The sequence below is a fragment of the Hyperolius riggenbachi genome, chromosome 9 (genome assembly GCF_040937935.1).
Source record: "Hyperolius riggenbachi isolate aHypRig1 chromosome 9, aHypRig1.pri, whole genome shotgun sequence".
NCBI classification, from domain to species: domain Eukaryota; kingdom Metazoa; phylum Chordata; class Amphibia; order Anura; family Hyperoliidae; genus Hyperolius; species Hyperolius riggenbachi.
This window is the reverse complement of record NC_090654.1, coordinates 19,646,898-19,669,907: the sequence shown is the minus strand read 5'-3', so window position 1 is coordinate 19,669,907 and position 23,010 is coordinate 19,646,898. Positions and strand designations below refer to the sequence as shown.

General features: G+C 45.0%; 1 protein-coding gene across 3 annotated transcripts in view; it reads left to right on the top strand.

Moving 5' to 3' along the window:
- Window positions 1–20,362, top strand: part of BAIAP2L2 (BAR/IMD domain containing adaptor protein 2 like 2) — a 93,506-nt gene extending 73,144 nt beyond the window's left edge. For all 3 annotated transcript variants that reach the window (XM_068251404.1, XM_068251403.1, XM_068251402.1), the window contains 4 exons: window positions 6,387–6,443; window positions 7,014–7,158; window positions 15,270–15,310; window positions 19,589–20,362. In XM_068251404.1, coding sequence (XP_068107505.1) covers window positions 6,387–6,443; window positions 7,014–7,158; window positions 15,270–15,310; window positions 19,589–19,664 — 319 coding nt within the window. In that variant the 3' untranslated portion in view covers window positions 19,665–20,362. The remainder of the gene's footprint in view (window positions 1–6,386; window positions 6,444–7,013; window positions 7,159–15,269; window positions 15,311–19,588) is intronic.
- The last annotated feature ends 2,648 nt before the right edge of the window (window positions 20,363–23,010 follow it).

Here is a 23,010-nt window from a genome sequence, read left to right as displayed (position 1 = left end):
GGGGTCTGAGGGGTGCTGTGGGCGATCAGGGGGCAGGGGGGGGGGAAATCAGTGTGCTTGGGTGCAGACTAGGGTGGCTGCAGCCTGCCCTGGTGGTCCCTCGGACACTGGGACCACCAGGGCAGGAGGCAGCCAGTATAATAGGCTTTGTATACATTACAAAGCCTATTATACACTGTTGCAGCGGCGATCCGGATGCCAGTAACCCGCCGGCGCTTCCGAACGGCCGGCGGGTTACGGCGAACGGGGGGCGGAGCCAGTCCCCGGCGGCTGATCGCGTCACGAATGACGCGATCGCCGCATAGCCACTCCCGCAGCCGCCCCCGCCGATGGGCGTATTGCGGTCGTTTGGGCCCAGACTTTGCCGCCGCCCATCGGCTGGGGGCGGTCGTTATGTGGTTAAGAGTGGTTTGTACACATGTACGGACCTAATGCTGGGAATACACAGCTCGATTCTGTGCCATTTAGATGGCTCAATAGATAATGTCCGACACATCCGATCTCCCGCCCGATTGTTTCGCTGCTCGACTATGCATTGAAAGATAAGAAAAAGGAGAGGGGAAGATAAGAGAATTGCCTGCGGAATCGAGCGGGTAATCGATCGAGCGGGAGAATCGAGCGGCAAAATTGAGCCGTGTATGCCCAGCACGACAGTCGTCTGAATGACAGTTGGAGTCGAACGACAAGTTGTTTGAAAAAGTTGGATGTGTGTATCTTATCTTGAGAGCCGAAAAGAGATAAAAAGGGTCAATATTTTATATATTTGAGCTCAATGAAGGCGTCATTGAGCAGAGACAATAAAATGGTAAAAACTTAAAAACCAGATTTAAATATAAAATAAAACTGTGAGCTATCTTAAAAAAGAGGCTACATACAATTATTTTTCTCATCAGTTTATTTTCACCTTGGATGTCCTTTAATAATGTGACCCAGGCAATTATCACCACAACATAGCAGGAGGTACTGCTGTGTAGTCAGTTATGTTACACCATTCTCCAGCCTTTGCTATGTCCGGATATGACCCAGGCCATGGCTGCAGTGACCAGCATATAGTAGGAGATTCTCTCTCTTGCTTCCTCCTCCCCTCGCTTGGCCATGCTTTCTGTCAGGGTGTGAATAGTGGGGAGAGAGGCGGTCAGGGGTCTCAGTTATACTGGCTGCAGGAGGCTTAGCAATGTAATTCTATGTTACTTATAGAGAGAGTCTGTACAGAGCTCCTCCCCAAAACTGTCACCCTAATAAGTCATGAATCATCATTAACAGCGACAGAGAATGTGCGTGTGATTTTACTGACTGTCCTCAGAGGAGCTCACAATCCATAGTCATAGTCTAATGTCCTACCATATTATTATTATTATGTATTTATATAGCACTGACATCTTCTGCAGCACATTGCACATAGTAATGTCACTGACTGTCCTCAGAGGAGCTCACACTCTAATCCTACCATAGTCATAGTCTAATGTCCTATCATATTATTATTATGTGTTTATATAGCACTGACATCTTCTGCAGCACATTACAGAGCACATAGTAATGTCACTGACTGTCCTCAGAGGAGCTCACACTCTAATCCTACCATAGTCATAGTCTAATGTCCTACCATATTATTATTATGTATTTATATAGCACTGACATCTCCTGCAGCACATTACAGAGTACATAGTCATGTCACTGACTGTCCCCAGAGGAGCTCACAATCTAATCCTACCATAGTCATAGTCTAATGTCCTACCATATTATTATTATGTATTTATATAGCACTTACATCTGCAGCACATTACAGAGTACATAGTCATGTCACTGACTGTCCCCAGAGGAGCTCACAATCTAATCCTACCATAGTCATAGTCTAATGTCCTACCATATTATTATTATGTATTTATATAGCACTGACATCTCCTGCAGCACATTACAGATTACATAGTCATGTCACTGACTGTCCCCAGAGGAGCTCACACTCTAATCCTACCATAGTCATAGTCTAATGTCCTACCATATTATTATTATGTATTTACTAGCCGACCCGCGTCGTAGCATACGCCGCATCTTCTATCTATCTAATAGAGTACGTGCCTCAACCTTGAAGCAAGAAGAATAAAGGTGGGTACACACATCAGATAAAAGTCTTTGGAAAATCAAAGATCACAGACCAATGTTACCCCCTTCCATGTAGTATGAGAGCCATACCTACACAGTCTATTCTATGGAGCTGCACTCCCCATCAGACAGAAATCTTTGCAAGATGCTGCACACAAAGATGCTGCACACATGCAACAGATCAGTATCTGCAAAAGATCTGTTCCTGCAAAAGATCAGTACCTACAAAATACATTCATAGTCTATATCTGCAGATCTCATACACACCTTGTTTAACGGACAATCATCTGCAGATCAGATCAACCAGGATGGATCTTTGGATCTGCAGATGATTGTGTGATCTGCAGATGAATGTCCGTCAAACAAGGTGTGTATTATGCTGGGCATACATGGTAGGTTTTCTACCGTGTAAATCGAGCCGCTGGCTCGATTCCCGCTCGTCCCCGCGGGCTCCCGGATCAATTCCCGCTCGTCCCCGCGAGCACTTTCTTATTTTCCACTCGTTTCTTCTTTTGTCCTGCCCGCCGGTATCGAGCGCAGAATCGATCCGGCGGGGTATTGGGCACGCCGGAAATTATCAATCGAGCCATCAGCGGCTCGATTACATGGTAGAAAACATACCGTGTATGCCCAGCATGAGATCTGCAGATATCATAGACTATGAATGCATTTTGCAGAAACTGATATTTTGCATGAACAGATCTTTTGCAGATACTGATCTGTTGCATGTGTACAGCATCTTTGTGTGCAGCATCTTGCAAAAAAATTTATCTGATGGGGAGTTCAGCTCAATAGAATAGACTGTGTAGGTATGGCTCTCATACTACATGGAAGGGGGTAACATTGGTTTGTGATCTTTCATTTTCCAAAGACTTTTATCTGATGGGTGTACCCACCTTTAGGCTTTCCATTAGAAAATGTATGCGTGCTCAAACACCAAGTTTAACCCTAGCAAGTCTGGCTTTCCAAATCTGGCCTAATTGGCTATTCATGAGGCAATGCTCATGCAAATATGCATTTGCTTTCGCATGCCAAACTATGCAGGGTCAAAAAACCAATACTGCAAAGCGGTCGCCCTGCGGGAATAAGTTCATGCTACATTAGCACTATCCAGGAGCGCCACGGGGAGGATTCCCAATGCCCCCCTTTTTATACAACCGGGGGGACCGCAGGGTCCCAGGCTCTCTCACTGCCTAGGAACCACAGCGGCACCCCGGAGGAGGAGGATGGGTGGCGCAGCTGTTCCCCCCAAGTGTGGCCAGCGCCAGGGAGAGCCGTCCGCACCCACCTCCCAAAAACAGGCACTTACCTTAACGTCCATTGCGTCCTGCTACATGCGCATTAATTTTCTCATGGAAAGCATTTTTTGCAGTTTGTATCCTTTGGAGGCAGGTGGTGGATGGCTTGCTCCGGCGGTGTGAGCCCTGGAGTTAGTTGTCTGTGCTTGTCCTCCCCCCCCCCCCCCCCCCCCGGAGTGTTGTATGTGAGCCAGCCCTGAGCTCTAAAGCTCGGGGTGACCCATGCTTCACTCCTTTCTCATGTGGTGCCCCCAAGTTAATGCGCATGTAGCAGAACGCAATGGACGTTAAGGTAAGTGCCTGTTTCTAATATTGGGAGGTGGGTGCAGACGGCTCTCCCGGCGCTGGCCACGCTTGGGGGGGGGGGTCGCCTGCACTACCTAGCCTCCCCCTCCGGGGTGCCGCTGTGGTTCCCAGGCAGTGAGAGAGCCTGGGACCCGCGGTCCCCCCGGTTGTATAAAAAGGGGGGCATTGGGAATCCTCCCTGTGGTGCTCCTGGATAGTGCTAATGTAGCATGTAGCAGTTTCGCATCGAAAATCCCATTTTCATTTTTGGCGAATTTTCACGAAAATCTTCAGAAATATTTGCGTTTTTGACCAGCATTGAAAATTCATTGTATGCGGATGCTTATGCCCTTATGCGGAAAAATGTCCACAATAATCCGCATGGAAATTCAGTCTATGCGGACGTTTATACGGAAAAATGTCCGCAATAATGCGCAAGAAACTTCTCTGAATGCGGACGCTAATGCCCTCATGCGGAAAATGTCAGCAATAATACGCAAGTAACGTGAAAATGACTGGCATTAGGCGAAAATGAACGCGAAAAAATTAGATGGAAAATTTGGCAAAAAATTGTCCGAACAAATTTTTGCATTTTTGCTCATCACTGGCATGTAGCAGGGCGACCGCTTTGCGGTATTGGTTTTTTGACCCTGCATAGTTTGGCACGCAAAAGCAAATTTGCGTCAGCATTGCCTCATGAATAGCCAATTAAGTCAGATTTGCAAAGCCAGACTTGCTAGGGTAGGCCTCTTTTCCATGGACAGTTGATAGGCAGTAAAATGCCTCTCAAACTCTTACAACTGCTCACTACTGCCCGGTAACTGCTTGCTGCTGCCCGGTAACTGCTTGCTGCTGCCCGGTAACAGCTTGCTGCTGCCCGGTAACAGCTTGCTGCTGCCCGGTAACAGCTTGCTGCTGCCCGGTAACAGCTTGCGGCTTGCTGCTGCCCGGTAACAGCTTGCTGCTGCCCGGTAACAGCTTGCTGCTGCTCGGTAACTGCTTGCTGCTGCCTGGTAACTGCTTGCTGAGCACACAGCTCAACAGTCCGTGGAAAAGAGGCCTTAAACTTGGTGTTTGAGCACGCATACATTTTCTCATGCAAAGTACTTCTTCTTCTTGCTCGAAGGTTGAGGCACTTAGTCTATTATATATATAGATATAAGATGAAAAATGATCTCATAAGCGAAAACTCAGGAGAACAAGTAAATTGCATATGGGCCCCTGGTGATTCAGCAGCAGCAGGCAAGGTCCCTGGCCTATATGTAATTATGGTAACTTTCTCTCCTGAGTTTTCTCCTTGGTGCTGATTTTACACCTTGTCAATAAAATGCCTATTAAAGAGACACTGAAGAGAAAAAAATATGATATAATAAATTGGTTGTGTAGTACGGATAATTACTAGAACATTAGTAGCAAAGAAAATATTCTCATATTTTTATTTTCAGTTATAGTGGTCATTCTCTAATATTTGCAGTTTACATAATACACAGCCTTCTAAATGATTTTACAGAGCAGGCCAGTGAACTATTGACCTGTCTTCTGGAGAGAAAAAGAAAATACTGAGATAACAGGCTTCAGAAGACAGAGCTCTCTGTGACTTTGAAAGTCGTGGAGCTCAATGGCTCTTTTGCATAGATAACAACTGGTGTTTCTTAACTCTTCCTGTACTGGAAACAATATTAAACTTGTGTCCTAATGTTTTATTTCTTAGCTGTACTACACATACTAATCATTATATCATATTTTTGTTTCAGTGTCTCTTTAAAGAGAACCCGAGGTGGGCTTGAAGAATGTTATCTGCATACAGAGGCTGGATCTGCCTATACAGCCCAGCCTCTGTTGCTATCCCAAACCCCCCTAAGGTCCCCCTGCACTCTGCAATCCCTCATAAATCACAGCCAGCGCTGCTGACAAGCAGCTTGTCAGAGCGGGCTGTGTTTATCTCTATAGTGTCAGTCTGCTGCTCTCCCCGCCTCCTGCAGAACTCCGGTCCCTGCCTGCGTCCCTTCCCTCCCTGCTGATTGGAGGGAAGGGACGGGGGCAGGGACCGGAGCTATGCAGGAGGCGGGGGAGCAGCTGAGACTGACACTACAGATGTAAACACAGCTTGCACAGCGTGGCTGTGATTTATGAGGGATTGCAGAGTGCAGGGGGACCTTAGGGGGGTTTGGGATAGCAACAGAGGCTGGGCTGTATAGGCAGATCCAGCCTCTGTATGCAGATAACATTCTTCAAACCCACCTTGGGTTCTCTTTAAACCACCAGCAAGCGAGAAAATACTAAATATAATTTTGATAGTACTTTTTCATCTACTGTTTGGTACTTTTTCACATAGCGTAGTAAAGTTATTTTGAAAAAGAACTTGAAAAATTATCTCCTGGGAGAGAACGCAAGAGAAAAGTGTATTGCATATGGGCCCCAGAGTGAAGCTATCTCATTTAGAGGTGAAACTAGGGTTGCTAACCCCTATAAATCCAGAGAATCAAAAGCACATATTGACCTCAACATTACTCATCCTGCCCTCCCCTCCAACCCCTCCTCCACCCCTTCCAACCCCTCCTCCACCCCCTCCAGCCCTGCTCCATCCCCTCCACCCCCCAACCAACCACCCCCCAACCAACCAGAGGTAAAATTGCCACTGTTTGTAGATGAAAAATTATGAAAAATTATCTTTAAATGTTCCATTTTTAATTGTCTTCACAGGACCGGCTGGTTCCCAGAAGCTTATGTAGTGCCGTTCGATGCCACCCAAAGTTCTAGGCAAGATTTAAATTATTTTTGGAAATCAGAGAAGGATGCTGTTATAACGATTTGTAAATAGATATATCAATGTGGTCAGTTGTTAGCGGTATTTGTAGCCACATATACAATTTGTAACAAATATGGGTAACACAGCTTACTACATACCTAATTCAGTAAATGTGGGGCTTACCAAGGCAGATTAAACTCCAGTAATAAGTAACGGAGGTGCTGTGGCTGCCGAAAGGTCGTATTAGTTACTCCTGGTATTAACCCGAGGAAGCAGGTGAAACACCTGCGAAATGCATCGCATTGTTTGCAGAGTTTACAATAAAGTTTTTTTTTTCCCAGATAATTCGAGTCTTCACTGGGTAGGTAAGGCCACCACTACCTCCCATTTTAAAACTTTTTTAGTGTATTTTAATCTTCCTGGCGCCTCAGTAATAATCTCATGACTAATATTATGTAGATAATAATTCTTCAAGTTATGGGCCTTGTTAAATTAAACATGTTGGGCTAAAGAAAAAAACAGCACTAGTGCATTGTGTATTGGTTTGGCAATTGACGGTTTCTTTGTGGCTCCTTCCGCAGTAGGCCTGGAACGCTACGGAGTGCCCACAGCGCCAGCGACCTTCTGGATGACAATGCCCAGCCACCCGCCAACAGACACAGCCAAAGAAGAAATGGCCCAGCTCCAGCCCCTCCACCTCCTCCACCCAGCGGCAACAACGTGAAGGTAGGCCTCCAAGAAATCATCTTGTTGGGTTTGTCTACTATGCGTCTCTCAACACTAGCAAGTGACCCTTGACCCTTCTAAGATGATCCACCATGACCTATTACCGGAGATGGCCAGTGAGTTGCTGATTATTCCAATCACATGAACGCTCTGTCCAGTTTGAGTGATCCATTTCCTAGCTGCAAACAGTTTGTTTGAAATTTGCAAGCAAAATGTAAACTAAGTGAATTATTTGCATGCCATTGACCATCCCTAACTGTAGTCACTAAAATATGTCTCCGGTCCACGTTTTCTAATTACGAACTACTCAGCTGTTTACCCCCACCACTTTCTCTACTTTGTTTCCTATAGTTATGGCACTTGTGTTATGTTAGGCATGTTCCTTCTACTCCATTGTTGTGATTACTGTTCCCACCAGCCATGGGATAAGAAACAGCAAAATGTGGCTGATTTGCTAATTTTTGTTAGGATGCATTAGCCTGCTCTTTAAAAAGCGGAGAGTACTGCATATCATTATCTCGAGCTGTTATGGTATTCATCCCACACCACTCATAGTCTGAGCTCTCTGAGTCACCTCAAAGCCAAAACTTTGCTGAGCAGATGGTATAACTTGTTTTACAATGAGGAATGGTTTTCAGATCATACCAAGTCCCAAGGGGTGATACCAATCAGGGAGAGACCAGGTAATCAAGTGGGGTACCTCTTCCTCCCCTTCTTCCCCCAGTTTTGGTTAGAGTGCCCAGTACCAGTCCTAACTGCTCTAGCGTGGTTCTGCTTTAAGCATGACTACCACTGAAGGGAAGAAACTGTTCCTGTGCCTGAAAGTTTTTGTTGCAACTGACCAATATCTCAGTCCTGAAGGCATGCGCTGGAAGATGGAGTGAGCAGGGTGAGAGAGCTCAGAGGCAATCTTGGTTTCTCTCTTTCTGCACCTGCTAGTGTAAAGGTCCTGCAGGGAATTTAAGCTACAGCCAATTAATCTTTCTTCTGATATGATGATGCGCTGCAGTCTCACCTTTTCTCATATGGAGAGTGAGCCAAACCAGGCTGTCATAGTTGATGTCATGATGGATTCGATGATTGCAGTATAGAACTGCACCATTTATTTTTGTGGTAGACCAAACTTTTTCAGCTGCTGTAGGTGGTACATCCTCTGTTGTGCTTTCTTGATGATGGGGACAGTATTGTTAACCCATTTTAGGTTGTTGGAGATTATGGACCCAAGAAATGTTAATGACTCTGTTTGTGTCACTGTAGATCCATTTATGATTAGGGGGAGGTGCTGGGATGAAGATCTCCTAAAGTCTACTATTATCCCCATGGTTTTAAGAGGATTAAGTTCCAGGTTGTTGTTGTTGCTGCACCAGGAAGAAATCTTGTAGGCTGACTTGCCCCCATTTTGTATGAGACCAACTTCTGTTGTATCATCTGCAAACTTCAAAACCTTAACAGATGGATCTGTGGAGATGCAGTCATTGGTGTATAGTGAGTAGAACAGTGGGGAGAGCACACAGCCCTTGGGTGCACCCGCCCTGACTGTCAAAGAGCTTGATGTGTGTTCACCAAATCTAACCTGCTGTCTCCTGTCGGTCAAGAAATTGGTTATCAATTTGTAGATGGTATCAGGAGAGTTTACTGTGTAGCAGCGATGGTATTATGGTATTGAGTGCAGAGCTGAAATCCACAAATAAAATTCTGGCATAGGTTCCCGGGGAGTCTAGGGGCTCTAGTCCATAATGCATACACATGTGTACAGCATTGTCTGCAGACCTGTTAAACCGATAGGCAAATTACAGAGTCCAGCAGGGGATCTGTGATGGATTTTAGATAAGCCATTATCGTTTTTTTTCAAATGCTTTCATGACCAGTGATGTCAGGGCAACTGGCCTATAGTCATTTAGACAACATGTACGTTTTGGAGTAGAATACATTTCTCCGTTTTTCTGTCAACCCAAAACCCTGGCATGGATATGCTCCTCTAGAAAAACCCTGGCATGGATATGCTCCTCTGGACCTGGAGTTGAATAGTCCTGATGTAAACTAAGTAAACTAACCCTTTTATCTTGACTTCCTTTTCCTTCCCTCTGTCCTTCCTGTGTGCCAGAAGGACTTGCTCATCCTCCCTCTTCTCTCTCTCCCCAGCAGGGTCCCTTTAGCTCCATTCTCACGTCCATGACCCCAGAGCCAACCTTCTGGTGGATGCAGAACGAGAGCTCTGACTGTTGAACAGTATGACCTGTGTTATCCTCGTTACCAGGCCCTGCATGGTGGATCCTCACACTGTGGATGTGGGGGAGGGGGAAGGTTCAAGGACCAAGATGTCCTAAAAAAATGGTTCCAGTTGGTCAAAATGCACTGAACCACTCTTCTGAAGTCGATGTTATGAGCTCAAATATTATGAGGCGCAAGGAAATGAGCAGCTAAAAAAGACCCCAATACACATTTGGGGGTCCCATGCAGGGCCAAAACTGAGTGGTTTTAACACAAGCCTGCATCGATAATTCAGGTCAAAGTCTAATAAAATGTTGGTGTCCCCTTCAGATTAACTTACCTTCGTACACTCCTGGATTGCTCCAGTGTAGCTCCAGTTCTCCATTGTTTGGACTATTTCTCACTTATTATTCCAGAAGTCCCTAGGTCTTCAGACAAACTCCCACAGCACAGGCACCACTGGGGTACTTATGGGGGAGCAGCACCTGTGATTCCCGAGGGGGGTGTGGTGGGGAGGAGGGGGCCAGTCTTCTTCCTTTGTTCCTACACCTTCTGTGGTCCCCTGGCTATGCCACTTAGATCTGGATGGAGATCAGCGAGGCAGCAATGGTGGGGCCGCTCACTTGTGGGGCATAGGTAAAATATGCCATTGCAGCCGCATCTCTGCCCGATCTCTCCGGCGCTCCCACTGCAGCCACTAGATGTCACTATCCTCTCTGCCTTCCTCTCAGTCTGATACTGATTGAGAGGAAGGGTGAGAGGACACCTAGTGGCGGGAGCATTGGAGAGACCTGACAGAGAATAGGTAAGCTTCTTCACTGCTGTTGCACTGATCTGTAGGTCTGAGTGCCAGGGAAGCACAGGACGGAGGACCTGGTGTAAGAAGGGAGAAGTCTGGGGCCCTCTTCCTTGCTGGGCACAGGAGTATGATTGTAGAAAGGGGGCCCCCCAAATTTGTTTCATGGGACCCCTTCAGGCGTAGTTACTCAGACAGACTTGGCTGTGAATGAGCGTACATTTACTGAGCATTCGCAAGATCACGATCCATGTACGTCAGTAGCTGATCGTGCACGCCTTCTCTCCTTTGTGCACAAGCAATTCCTTTTACTGGGCATGTGATCTCACGCATGCTCGATAAAAGTGTGCTCATTCACAGCCTGTGCTGCAGGAACGAGGCTGAAAACAGAGGGACTTTCAGACAATTGTGCAGGACAGAGAACCAGTGTGACGCTGGAGCAAATCAAGAGCGTAGGAAGGTAAGTTAACCTCAAGGGTACATCACCATATTATTAGACTTTAATATAAATTTCACTTCAGGTACCCTTCAAGCCACTAACACAGACCACAGTGTATGGAAAAACTCACTGCAGAGTGTGGGCGTTAGCTGTGTGCTGTGTTTTTACGTAGGGCCGTGTGAGGGCCTTAGGACCATCGAGAGATGGTCGACGTGATGCTAAGTTGTGCAAATTTGATGCCGATTGTAGGCAGACTGGACGCGGGGACAATCAAAATCGTCAGGGGCTGCATCTGATTGGCCAGATTCCAAGCTGCATACAGTTTGCAATAAATGTGCATGCAAGTCAGACCAATTAGCAACTCATTTACTATCTCTGCATCTAAGGGTGTATACACACATCCAATTTTGATTGGTCAGTGATTGGCCAATTTTACCACTGCCATGTAGTAGGAGGCCCAACAGAGTTTGAATACTATGATCAGATTGTGTAGGTGAAGTCTCATTCTACATAGAAGTGGTAACATTGGCAATCATTGGCCAATCAAAATTGGATGTGCGTAGACACCATAAACAGTGCTGTGTAGTGTGTTACACCCACATAAAGACTGGAGCACACTTTCAATCACTGACCAATTTTACCACCTTCAGGTTGTATAAGAGGTTTACCTACACAATCTGCTCATAGTATTCAGTATCTGTTGACCCTCATACTAGATGGAGGTCGTAAAATTGGTCAGGGATTGGCCAATCATTATAGAAAGTGTGTACCAGGCTTTAAAAGGGAGGAGGAGTGTCCCATCTTCATAACACATAAATCCTTTATTTCAGCGATACTTTCACCGCAACAGATGAAGAAACATAACTAGAATCAGGGACGGATTTAAGGCACTGTAGGCATGTGCCTACAGGCGCTTGATGATGGAAAGGCGGATCACTCCCCTCCCCTAGTGCCTTCCTTCCTGCTTCCCTATGCAGAGTCCTAATAAGAGTGTAAATGAGGGGTTACTCACCCAGCTCTCGGCATTCCACTAACGAGATCTCCCTTCTGTCAGGGGTACCTCTAGCTACCTTATAGTTGGGGCACCTCCAGCCACTTAGTATTAGGTAGCCAGAACTACCCTATATATTAAAGGATACCCGAAGTGACATGTGACATGATGAGATAGACATGGGTATGTACAGTGCCTAGCACAACAATAACTAGGCTGTGTTCCTTTTTTTTCTTTCTCTGCTTGAAAGAGTTAAATATCAGGTATGTAAGTGGCTGACTCAGTCCTGACTCAGACAGGAAGTGACTACAGTGTGCCCCGCCACTGATAAGAAATTCCAACTATAAAACACTTTCCTAGCAGAAAATGGCTTCTGAGAGCAAGAAAGAGATAAAAAGGGGATTTCTTATCAGTGAGGGTCACACTGTAGTCACTTCCTGTCTGAGTCAGGACTAAGTCAGCCACTTACATACCTGATATTTAACTCTATCAGGCAGAGAAAGAAAAAAAGGAACACAGCCTAGTTATTTGTGTGCTAGGGACTGTACATACACATGTCTATCTTATCATGTCACATGTCACTTCGGGTATCCTTTAAGAAGCACCTGTAGCTACCTATGACGGGCAAGGGAAGTAAGGGAGAAGTGACAGCTGGACCAGCCAGCACGCTTGCAGTGCGGTTCGGTGGTGGTCTGTAGGTACATGGAGGGCGGAGTCTGGGGTGCCAGGACATCTGTGCCTACAGGCTCCTGTGAGGTAAATCCGGGCCTGACTAGAATAGAATCTGATCTTCCAAGCATGCCAATATTTTTATTTAGCATTTTTCACCACCATTGTATTGTGTTTAGCTTCTAAGGGTACAATGGTTAATTTGCATATATTCAGCAGTGGTGCCTGGGAGACATCTCAAGCTCACTCCAACCTGAATTATCGCAAATTCTTTCTGTTTTAGGAAAGCAAACTTTTGCTTTTCTTAACATCTTAGTAAGGGGGCTTTTAGGACCATTGTAGTCCCTTACACACTCCAATGAGTTCTGGGTCACCATGAGCTTGCTGGTTAGTCTGTGCCTCTCGGATTTACAAGCCCTACTCCATAGAGCCAAATTAATCCATGCTATGCACTGATGAGGATCAAACAATCTGAAACAGTCTGTATGCATGTTGGATTATTATGGCTCTGTACAAATTAACAAGCTGACACATCATTGCATTCCAGCGGTTCTGGAGGTGTGTTTAGCTTCTAAGGGTAACAATGGTTGATTTGCATATATTCAGCAGTGGTGCCTGGGAGACATCTCAAGCTCACTCCAACCTGAATTATTGCAAATTCTTTCTGTTTTAGGAAAGCAAACTTTTGTTATTGTATTTCCCACTGGGACAAATACAAAGAGACAAATACATATAGATAGTCAAATGATCCCTAATACTTACTTTGTACAGCACAGTGGAAGATTATAGCACTAAATACATCAATAATGCTAAAGCACACCTGTAGTGAGAGGTATATGGGGCTGACATGTTTATTTCCTTTTAAAAATGCACATTGCCTGGCTGTCCTGCTGATCCTCTGCCTCTAATGTTTTTATGCATGGGCCCTGAACAAGCATGCAGCAGATCAGATGTTTCACCCAATTTTCGCTGCTTGCTTGTTTTGTTTCTTTCCTGGCGGACTCAAAGCGCCAGAGCTGCAGCCACTAGGGTGCGCTCTATAGGCAGTAGCAGTGTTAGGGATTCTTGCCCAAGGTCTCCTACTGAACCCTGGTCTCCTGTGTTAGAGGCAGAGCCCTTAACCAGCACACTATCCAGCCACTGTACCAGTTGATGGTCAGTCAGTCCTGCTGATCTCTTTGGCTTCAGTAGTGGCTGAATCACATACCTGAAACAAGCATGCAGCTAATCCAGTCTGACTTCAGTCAGGGCACCTGATCTGCATGCTTGTTCAGGGGCTGTTGCTAAGTGTATTAGAGACACAGGATCAGCAGGAGAGTCAGGCAACTGGTATTATTTTAAAAGGAAAAATCCATATCCTTCTCCGTTTAGGTTCCCTTTAAAGTACATTCCTGTGTCTGCATGACGCTTTGTTACCTTCCTAGGACTATACAGCTATTTGCAGTGGTGCGTTCTTTACATTCTGCTATTCTCTAAGTTGCATGTGTTTTTATTAAAGTGAAACTCTACTCAAAACTCTACAGGTAAAGAAAACCCTGACACAAGTTTTATCTTGTCCCCGAGTGTTGTTCCTGCCATCTGTCTAAAGGTGGCCACACAGAATACGAGAAAAAGATTTGATTTCATGGAAATGTGATAAAACAATCATTTGATGAAACAATTGTCCAGAAAAAGCTGTTTTTTATATAAAATTTTAAGTTTTTTATCCATATAAGTCGATCAGGAGCGGCTCATTCTTCTGATCAATTATTATGAAATTGAATGTTGTAGGATAGATTGCCAATTTATAACCTCAAGCAATTTTTTCCAAGTTTTCAAAAATTCTTTTTTTTCATAATTGGTGGAATTTTTTTTCCTAAACATTGAATGTTATTCTCAAATTGAAAATAAACATTCAAAAACTGTATTGTGTGTGGCTACCTGTAGAATGGTTATCCGCCCCTCTGTCCCAGTGACACCAGACCAGTAAAATAAAGATGGGAGTTGTAGATATAAATTCAAATGATGATCACCCCACCATCAACAAGAATGAAGCAAATAGTGTATATAATATATTGAAAATCTTTATTTGTTTGTAAGGAAAAACAAATCCAATCATACCACCTCCAAATGTGCACAACGTGGAAAATCCCTGATGTGTTTGGAACCGTTCCTCACCCCCAAAATATCCCTTGAACCTGTTTGAATTATATTCACTGGAAATTAGGCATATCGTTCCAAAGCTATTGCATTGTATAGGCCCTACTTTAAGTGGAATTATACTCCCAAAACTAAAATTTCAGTAAATACTCTTAGTTATATAAAAGAAGATTTGAAAGCATTCCCTAGTATTCCCTGTGTGTATTTTTGCTGCAGAAAGCAGTAGATGCTTGCTTATCTCTGGGTCATTGGCAAAGGCAAGAATCTCCCTGTGCCTGTGTCTTCACTCTGCCCCCCTTGCTGCTGAACAGACAAATTGCCCTGGCAACAGGGAAATTCCTTCAGCAGAAAAGGAAGGGGACAGAATGGAGAGACAGGTACAGTGAGAATCTTGGCTTTGCCAATGACAAGCAATAAGCAGGCTTCTGCTGCTCTCTACAGTAAAAGTAAGCTTTTTTACACACAGGGAATACTTGGAAATCCTTTCATGTAACTAAGAGTAGTTTAATGAAGTTTTAGTTTAGGGAGTAGAATCCCACTTTAAAGTGTTTTGCTTGATAAAGGGCTTCCCGAAACCTGAGACAGACTTGTGTCATCACGAAATGTAATTAAGTTCAGTACATGATGAGGTTCCTTTAAACGCTAGGTTTTTGGGGAGATTGTGCACGTTTGGAGCTGCATAGGTGAAAGTTGTGTTTTATATCGAGTATCTAGTAACCACCCACTGCTGTAAGCCCTATTGGATGGAACATATGTGTCTAATAAGTGTGAATGTTGTACAGGGGGTTCCACTTTATAATTTTTTTGGTTTGTGATTTGTCTTCATTCTTTTGCCTGTTTATTTACACTTTATTTTCTATTTCCAGGAAAGAACTCCGGTCGGACTGCGAGCAGAGCTCTTCCCAAAGTGAGAGTCAATTACTGAATGTGTTATGAAAATACTGGTTCAGCTACATAGCTTGCATTAGGACTGGGGCCCACTACAAATCGCAATCGATCATGATTTTACAATGCGATTTTGGCAGCAAGTTCCAGAGTATTTTTTGTGGGAATGCGATTTTGCCTGCATTCCTTTGATGTAATGCACTCGATGCTGTGATCGCAAGCACTGGAGATTTGGGCAGTGGAGCCACTCTCATAGGGTTCCGCTGCCATATCACTTTGCTGATCGCCGGTGATTGTCAAACACCGCAAACGTGATTGTACTCGGCCCCGGGCCTGACATATATACCAGACTGAGATCTGAGACTATCTATGCAGACCCACGAGGATGCGATATGACTGAAGGCAGGACAGCATAGGAAATATATAGCTCCAAGATGCCCCCCCCCCCCCCCCCCCCTCCAAATCAGCACAAAAAAAAATCCATCATGTTTGGTTAGTGCCCATTTGTGCTGTAAAAATTAACGTTTGTGCTGCTTTCATTTTGAAAATAATATTTCTTTCAAGACAATTGTATCACCCAGCAACCGTACAACAGTCTACGGACATAAAACTCGTATGGTCGGGTAGTGCTGCGTTTGTGCTCATTTGTGCTGGAAAAATCATCATTCTAGCTTTTAACATTTTTGAGAGATTCAAGTTTCTATAAAGGTCAAAAGTTCACTCAGAGTTTTCTCTGCTGCAGAGGGGCTGAGTGAACCTTAAACCTTTGTAAAAACAAAAACAAACTTGAATATCTTGGAAACAACGAAAGATAAAATTGTTTTTTGCAGCTCAAATGGGCACAAGCACAGCACTACCCAAACATACTGGATGTATGTCCTTAGGCTGCTGTACAGGGGCTGGGTGATGTTATTGTCGGGAAAAAAATGACTATTTTCTTCAGGAAAAGCAGCACAAATATTTATTTTTGCAGCACAAATTGGTACAAACATAGCACTAACCAACCATGGTGGATTTTGTATTTATGCTGATTGTAGGGGGGCCAGCCACTGAGCCGAATTTATACAGCAGCACGTACAGCATGGAATATCAGGTCTATACAGGGCGACGGGGCAGGAACTACAGCAGGTACACAAAAATTAATTTATAACAGCCGAGCCACTGTTCAGAAAAGAAAATAACAAGCTCAGTCAATGAAATGGAAGGGTAGTGTACTGATTAAAGGGGGCCTAAAGTGTAGAACTAAATCCCACACTGTCTACACAGTCCACAGAAGTTATAATAGGCGGCGCAGTTTCTAGGCTAAATTTCACCCAGGACGAGGGTGTAAAAGTTGCGCTCCCTTCCCCTCCACCCCCGTGGACTCACGAACCCTTACCCGTTAGGGACAGTCTCACAGCCACAGGTCACAAGTAGATCAGCCAACTTACTAAAGACCAGCCGGTCATCCAGGAGGAAGCAGGGACCAGGAAATCACACAGGCAAAGAGAGCCCGGAAAGCCGACTCCTCCATGAGCGCCGCGCACTGACAGCCTGCAGTACCGCTACAGGACATCAGGGGTCATCACGCGGTGGTGACGTGATGATGACTTGACGTCTGACGCAGGCAGTAGGAGGAGTCAAGGAAGGTGATTGTGCTGGTAATCTTCCATTTGGCTGCACCACGCGTGACCAGCTCCCTAGCGGTTATGTCCTTCTGCCTGCGCCTCCCTTCTTCTATTTGACGGTCGCCCTGCCTGCACTGCCCAAGAAACGGCCCTGATAAGAGGGTAGCGTGAATAAGTGTTTAAAAACTGATCTTTTGTGGCAGAAAATGCAGGGTTTGTTCGTTGTTTAGCCACGCCCACTACTGAAAAGGCTTCCCCTTCCCGAGGTAAGTACCCCCCAGGGGCAGTTATTTTTCATTACAGATTCTCTTTTTATTGTATTGTCTCCTGGGTGATATTCACACTCTACCACCAGCATTTTTACAGTATGATTCCACAAGCCTCAGTAGCAGAAATGACTGTGACAGTAATTCAGTCTTCAGTCCGCCGTTAATGAGTTTGGAGAGTCAGACGGCTTGATTGACGGATCCAAAGTGAACAGAGACACCTTCAGGAACAATGGACTGTGTGACAGTGGTTATGTTTGTTAGCACAGCAGGAGATATGTAAATGCCGTCTGGTAAAGCCTTTGGACTGCGTCCCACTAACAAGTAACTAGCTAAGCATTTGTAATTACGATTTGTTCACATTTTGGAAAACGGTTTTCCGAGCGATTTTAAAGGCATATGCAAATTTGCAGCATTCTTCAAGCGCAATCGCTCAGAAAATGCTGCAGCAGCACTTTTGCGCTTTAATACAAATCTCAAAACTGTAGTTAAATCACCCCCATAGGGATTCACTGTCCTAGGCGTCTTAGGCGATCCGAAGGCGTACAGAAAGCACTGGTGGGACTCTGACATTTAAGTTGAGTCTCAGATACATTTTTTTTTCAGGGACAGATGAGGCAAATGTATGTCATTTCCTAAAAAGGGTTATGAAAAAAAATATTTTAGTAAAATGAATTTGAAGAGCTGATATAACTTGGGAATGTTTTTTTAATGTTCTGTAGAGTTCTTGATGAGCTGTGACTTCACAAACTGAAATTTCTCTTTAGTGATTTTAGAGATTCAGCTGTGTCAAGTATGTCCCTGGTTTGCTAAGATCTTCTTGTGTTGGGGAACATTGGGGGACGCTAAAGACCTGGACTAGAATGATTAAAAATTGTCCATTAATGTTTGCAACCCTCATATCGCACAATGGACATAGTTGGTGGAAGCAAAAATCTATTAACCCTTCGCACTCTCGCATGCAAATGTTCAAACAAATGCATTCACAGATTCACTCATCCAGGCACAACTGTTATCCCTACAGCTAAGTTAAAAGCCGGGGTTTTAGTTCACAGAAGAATGCATTCTTATGCCTAGTCACCTATACTGCGCAGAAGTACCCAGGTAAACATAGGTGTCCTAACTCTGGCCCTGTAACATGCATAGTGCAGACATGCAAACACATTCATTGCATCAAACCTATCAATGGATTAGGAGAACACATCCTGACGTCATCTCCTGGGACAGACAGTGCATCTTATTAATCGCACAAGGGAGCTAACGTTATGTGTCCATGTGCACCATGCGCATACACCAGCATAAGATGTTTTCTAGCCACACCCCCTTTAGCACCTCCCTTTCCTTAATAACTTATTTAATGTCCTAACTAGAGGTGATGTGCCTGGATATATGTATATATTTTTTTTTATAGTTGGTGGAAGGGTCACCACCCTATGACTTTAAGGTAGTAGCTGTGGGTAGGCAATCATACCAAGAACTCAATTGTAGAGTATACACATAAGGTATAGTAGGCCAAATAAGAAAAAGAGGGGGTACACTGCTTACCGAAAAAAGGACACTGCCATGGGCGCCTATTTGAAAAGTTGCAATTTGCAGCAAAGCAGAGGAATTTGGGGGCATGGTGGTGCCCACTACTGGGTGCCTCCAGGATCTGTAATTTACTAGTCATGTTGCCTTGATAAAGGGCTCCTATTCAGGGGCGTAACTAGAAATCACAGGCTCCCCTTCGAAAATTGCCCCTGGGGCCCGCTCTGGGGCGTTTTGGGGGCAGGTGGGATCGCAGCATGAGGGGAGAGCATGGCCACCTATTTCGGCGGAGAGGGAGGCCACTCCCCCCTCACCTCAGGCTCTCCCCTCAAGCATTAATAGGTGGCAGCAGCTGCGGGCCGGAACACAGGCATACCTCTGTGTTCCACCACGGAGGTCCGATCTCTAAGTGCCACACGCTACTTCCTGATAAACAGGAAGTAGCGTCAGAGGCTTAGAGAGTGGAACCTCCGGTGGTGGAACACAGAGGTATGCCTGTGTTCCTACACGGCGCTTCTGCCACCTATTTAATGCTGGAGGGGGAGCTCTGAGGGGAGAGTCCGAGGTGAGGGGGGGAGTGGCCCCCCTCCCCACCGATGTAGGTGGCTATGCGCTCCCCTCATGCTGCGACCCCTCCTGCCCCCAAAAATGGCCCTGGCCTAGGGGCTGCAGCCAGTTTTGTTACGCCACCGCTCCTATTGGCTCCAAAGGTTGGCTTCTTGCAACAGCAAGATGCAAATAATGGACGCAGAAAATGTGGGTTCCTGCGCCCTGCTGATAATGTGGATACAATGTTAATCCTGCAATTAATTAGCATTGCCCAGTGTATATTTTGGGTGCCTGAGTTTGATGGAATGAGTGAATGACACATTAATTTAATTTTATTTTTTTTTCTTATAGGGGAACAAATCCATTTGCAACTGTTAAACTTCGTCCAACTGTAACCGACGATCGCTCTGCTCCAATCATCCGATGAATCCTGAAGAACGCGTACGCAGCTTGCGTTGAGCACCTCCCCCATCCAACAACGGCTCGGAGGCGGAGCCAGGGAAGCAAATAAATCCAACCAAGCTGTCGGGGTACCACAAATCTGAAACGCAGTTCTGTACATGTATATGTATTCACTGGCTGCTGACAGGCATTGCATATGCATTCACTGGCTGCGGACAGGCATTTTATATGCATTCACTGGCTGCGGACAGGCATTGTATATGTATTCACTGGCTGCGGACAGGCATTTTATATGCATTCACTGGCTGCGGACAGGCATTGTATATGTATTCACTGGCTGCGGACAGGCATTTTATATGCATTAACTGGCTGCGGACAGGCATTGTATATGTATTCACTGGCTGCGGAAAGGCAATGTATATGTATTCACTGGCTGCGGAAAGGCAATGTATATGTATTCACTGGCTGCGGAAAGGCAATGTATATGTATTCACTGCTTTCAGACAGGCATTGTATATGTATTCACTGCTTTAGGACAGGCGCTGTATATGTATTCAATGGCTGCAGACAGGCATTGCACTCACTGTTAATTTATATTAGCTAATCCATTGATTGTATATATTGGTTTTCAGACCTGATGTCAGTGTTGATTTTTTGTGAATGACGTCATCGGTGCTGTAAAACTTTTTTGTTGTCAGCAGAAATCATGTAAATTACGTATGTGCCGGTAGCATGTAATTAAACAGATTTGTAAATAAAATATTGATAACAAAATGTATCTAAATTCATTTGAGGTTCATAGCAGTTTCGTTTTTCTTTTTATCAATACTACATTGTTTTTTACAGAAAAAGTGAAAGAGCAAAAGACACCTTACTTGGGTGATTGCCATGGACAAACTAATCAAATAACAAAGAGAAAAAATATCCATATAGGCAATAATATACATTCACAGAACCTCAATATGTCCATAACGTACGGAACGTATCCCAAACATACCATGACAACAAACAAAAAAGATTAAAATCGTTTGTCCACCCACCATATCTAATTGATTTTCCACCCAGCGGCGGGCCTGCCCAATGCAGCTACCTAGTAAACTTCCGCCTTTCAGCAGCGCACATGTGTGTGGCCACGCACATGACGTCACCGCGCACATATGACGACAGCATGCTCAATGATGTCCTGTGCAGGGCCACGCACATACGTGCCGCCAAAGGGCGGAAGTTTACTCTAGCGCAAGTGGGCGGAAATTGATTAGATATGGTGGGCAGACATACAATTTAAGGAGGAAGGGACTTCCCTCCCATTAAGTGACAAGGGGGTCACGTAAGGGATGTAAGTGCTCTCCACACTCTCCTAAGGATATTGGGTAAGACACAGGCAGCATGGTGGTGCAGGGGTTAGCGCTCTCGCCTTACAGCGTGTCATGATCTGTTCCTGCTGGTGACATTTGTGAACTGTTGCATGGACTTCCTCTGTTCACCAGCAGATGTCCCCTCTCACATCAAGAACATTTTGCAATCCTCCTGAAGTTCCCTCTGCCCACCAGCAGAGGTCTCTGTACTGTGGAACTGTGTCTCTGCAGCCTTAGAGGCTGTCACATGACCATCCTGCACAGAATATAAGGCCAGCTCTAGCAGTACAAGGTTGCTAGTTCATTGATGTGGATAGCCCTAGAGCCTGTGTTCTGGTCATTCTTGATTGTTTGCCTCTAGTTGTTTGATTCCTGTTCCTGTAACCTGTATCTGATTCTTGTTTGCCTGATTCCTTTGTGTATGACATGTGCATTGCCTGATCATTTGTTTGTTTATCGTTCTGCTGTTTGACTTTCTGGTATATGATCTCTGCCTGTACGACTACCCACTTGCCTGCTGTATTGTATCCTGAACTTGATTGTATAATTATCCTGTGTATATGTATGTATGTATATTAGTTAGTTAGCTTAGTTAGACAGGGTCCGGGGTTCACTGTGTGCACACTGTACATATAGGAACCCAAAATTGCTCCAACTCCTTAGGCCGGTTTCACACTACATATTGGCGGTGCGTTGCTGCAGAGACGCCACACCCTCCGCCAGAAATAGGCCTTCAGGGAATACTGAGTTACTCTGGGGTATTCCCTGTGTGGAATCCGGCCAAGCAGAAACTGACGCTCACTTCCTGCCCGCTAAGCGATCACTTGCGCGGAAGTGCATTGCAAAAAATATGCTTCCGTGCATGCGTGATGCGTAAAACCTGGGCAGGTGTTTACACACCTCACCATAGACTTGCAGAAAAGGAAACAGAGGCGCCAACAGGATAAAACATGCTAAAAACCTTAAAATTTCTTGGGGGGCAGTGGTGGGCTTACCTCCCCGATGCAGATGTGAAACTGTCTATTTTCAAACAAATTAAATTTATTCACATACTCCAGAATACAAAGCAACGCATTTCACAGGTATAATTCTGCTTCCTCAGACAATAACAAAGAGGAATAAAAAAAAAACAGTGTAGTCTCGGGATAACAGAGGCGCCTAGCATTATCCCGAGACTATACTGTTTTATATTACTCCTTGTTATTGTCTGAGGAAGCCAGAATATTTATTTATTTATTTTATTTATTTATTGTATTTATAAAGCGCCAACATATTACGCAGTGCTGGACATTAGTTAGGGTTACAGACAATATTTAGGAGTGACACACAGCAAAATGACAATACCTGAATACAAGAAAGACCAGATCACACAGCACAGTATGAGTACAAGGCAATCCTTAGTCAGTCACTGGAGGGGAGCATGGAGATCACACAGCACAGTATGAGTACAAGGTAATGCTTAGTCACTGGATGGAGCATGGAGATCACACAGCACAGTATGAGTACAAGGCAATCCTTAGTCAGTCACTGGAGGGGAGCATGGAGATCACACAGTACAGTATGAGTACAAGGTAATGCTTAGTCACTGGATGGAGCATGGAGATCACACAGTACAGTATGAGTACAAGGTAATGCTTAGTCACTGGAGGGGAGCATGGAGATCACACAGCACAGTATGAGTACAAGGTAATGCTCAGTCACTGGATGGGAGCATGGAGATCACACAGCACGAGTACAAGGTAATGCTTAGTCACTGGAGGGGAGCATGGAGATCACACAGCACAGTATGAGTACAAGGCAATCCTTAGTCAGTCACTGGAGGGGAGCATGGAGATCACACAGTACAGTATGAGTACAAGGTAATGCTTAGTCACTGGAGGGGAGCATGGAGATCACACAGCACAGTATGAGTACAAGGTAATGCTCAGTCACTGGATGGGAGCATGGAGATCACACAGCACAGTATGAGTACAAGGTAATGCTTAGTCAGTCACTGGATGGAGCATGGAGATCACA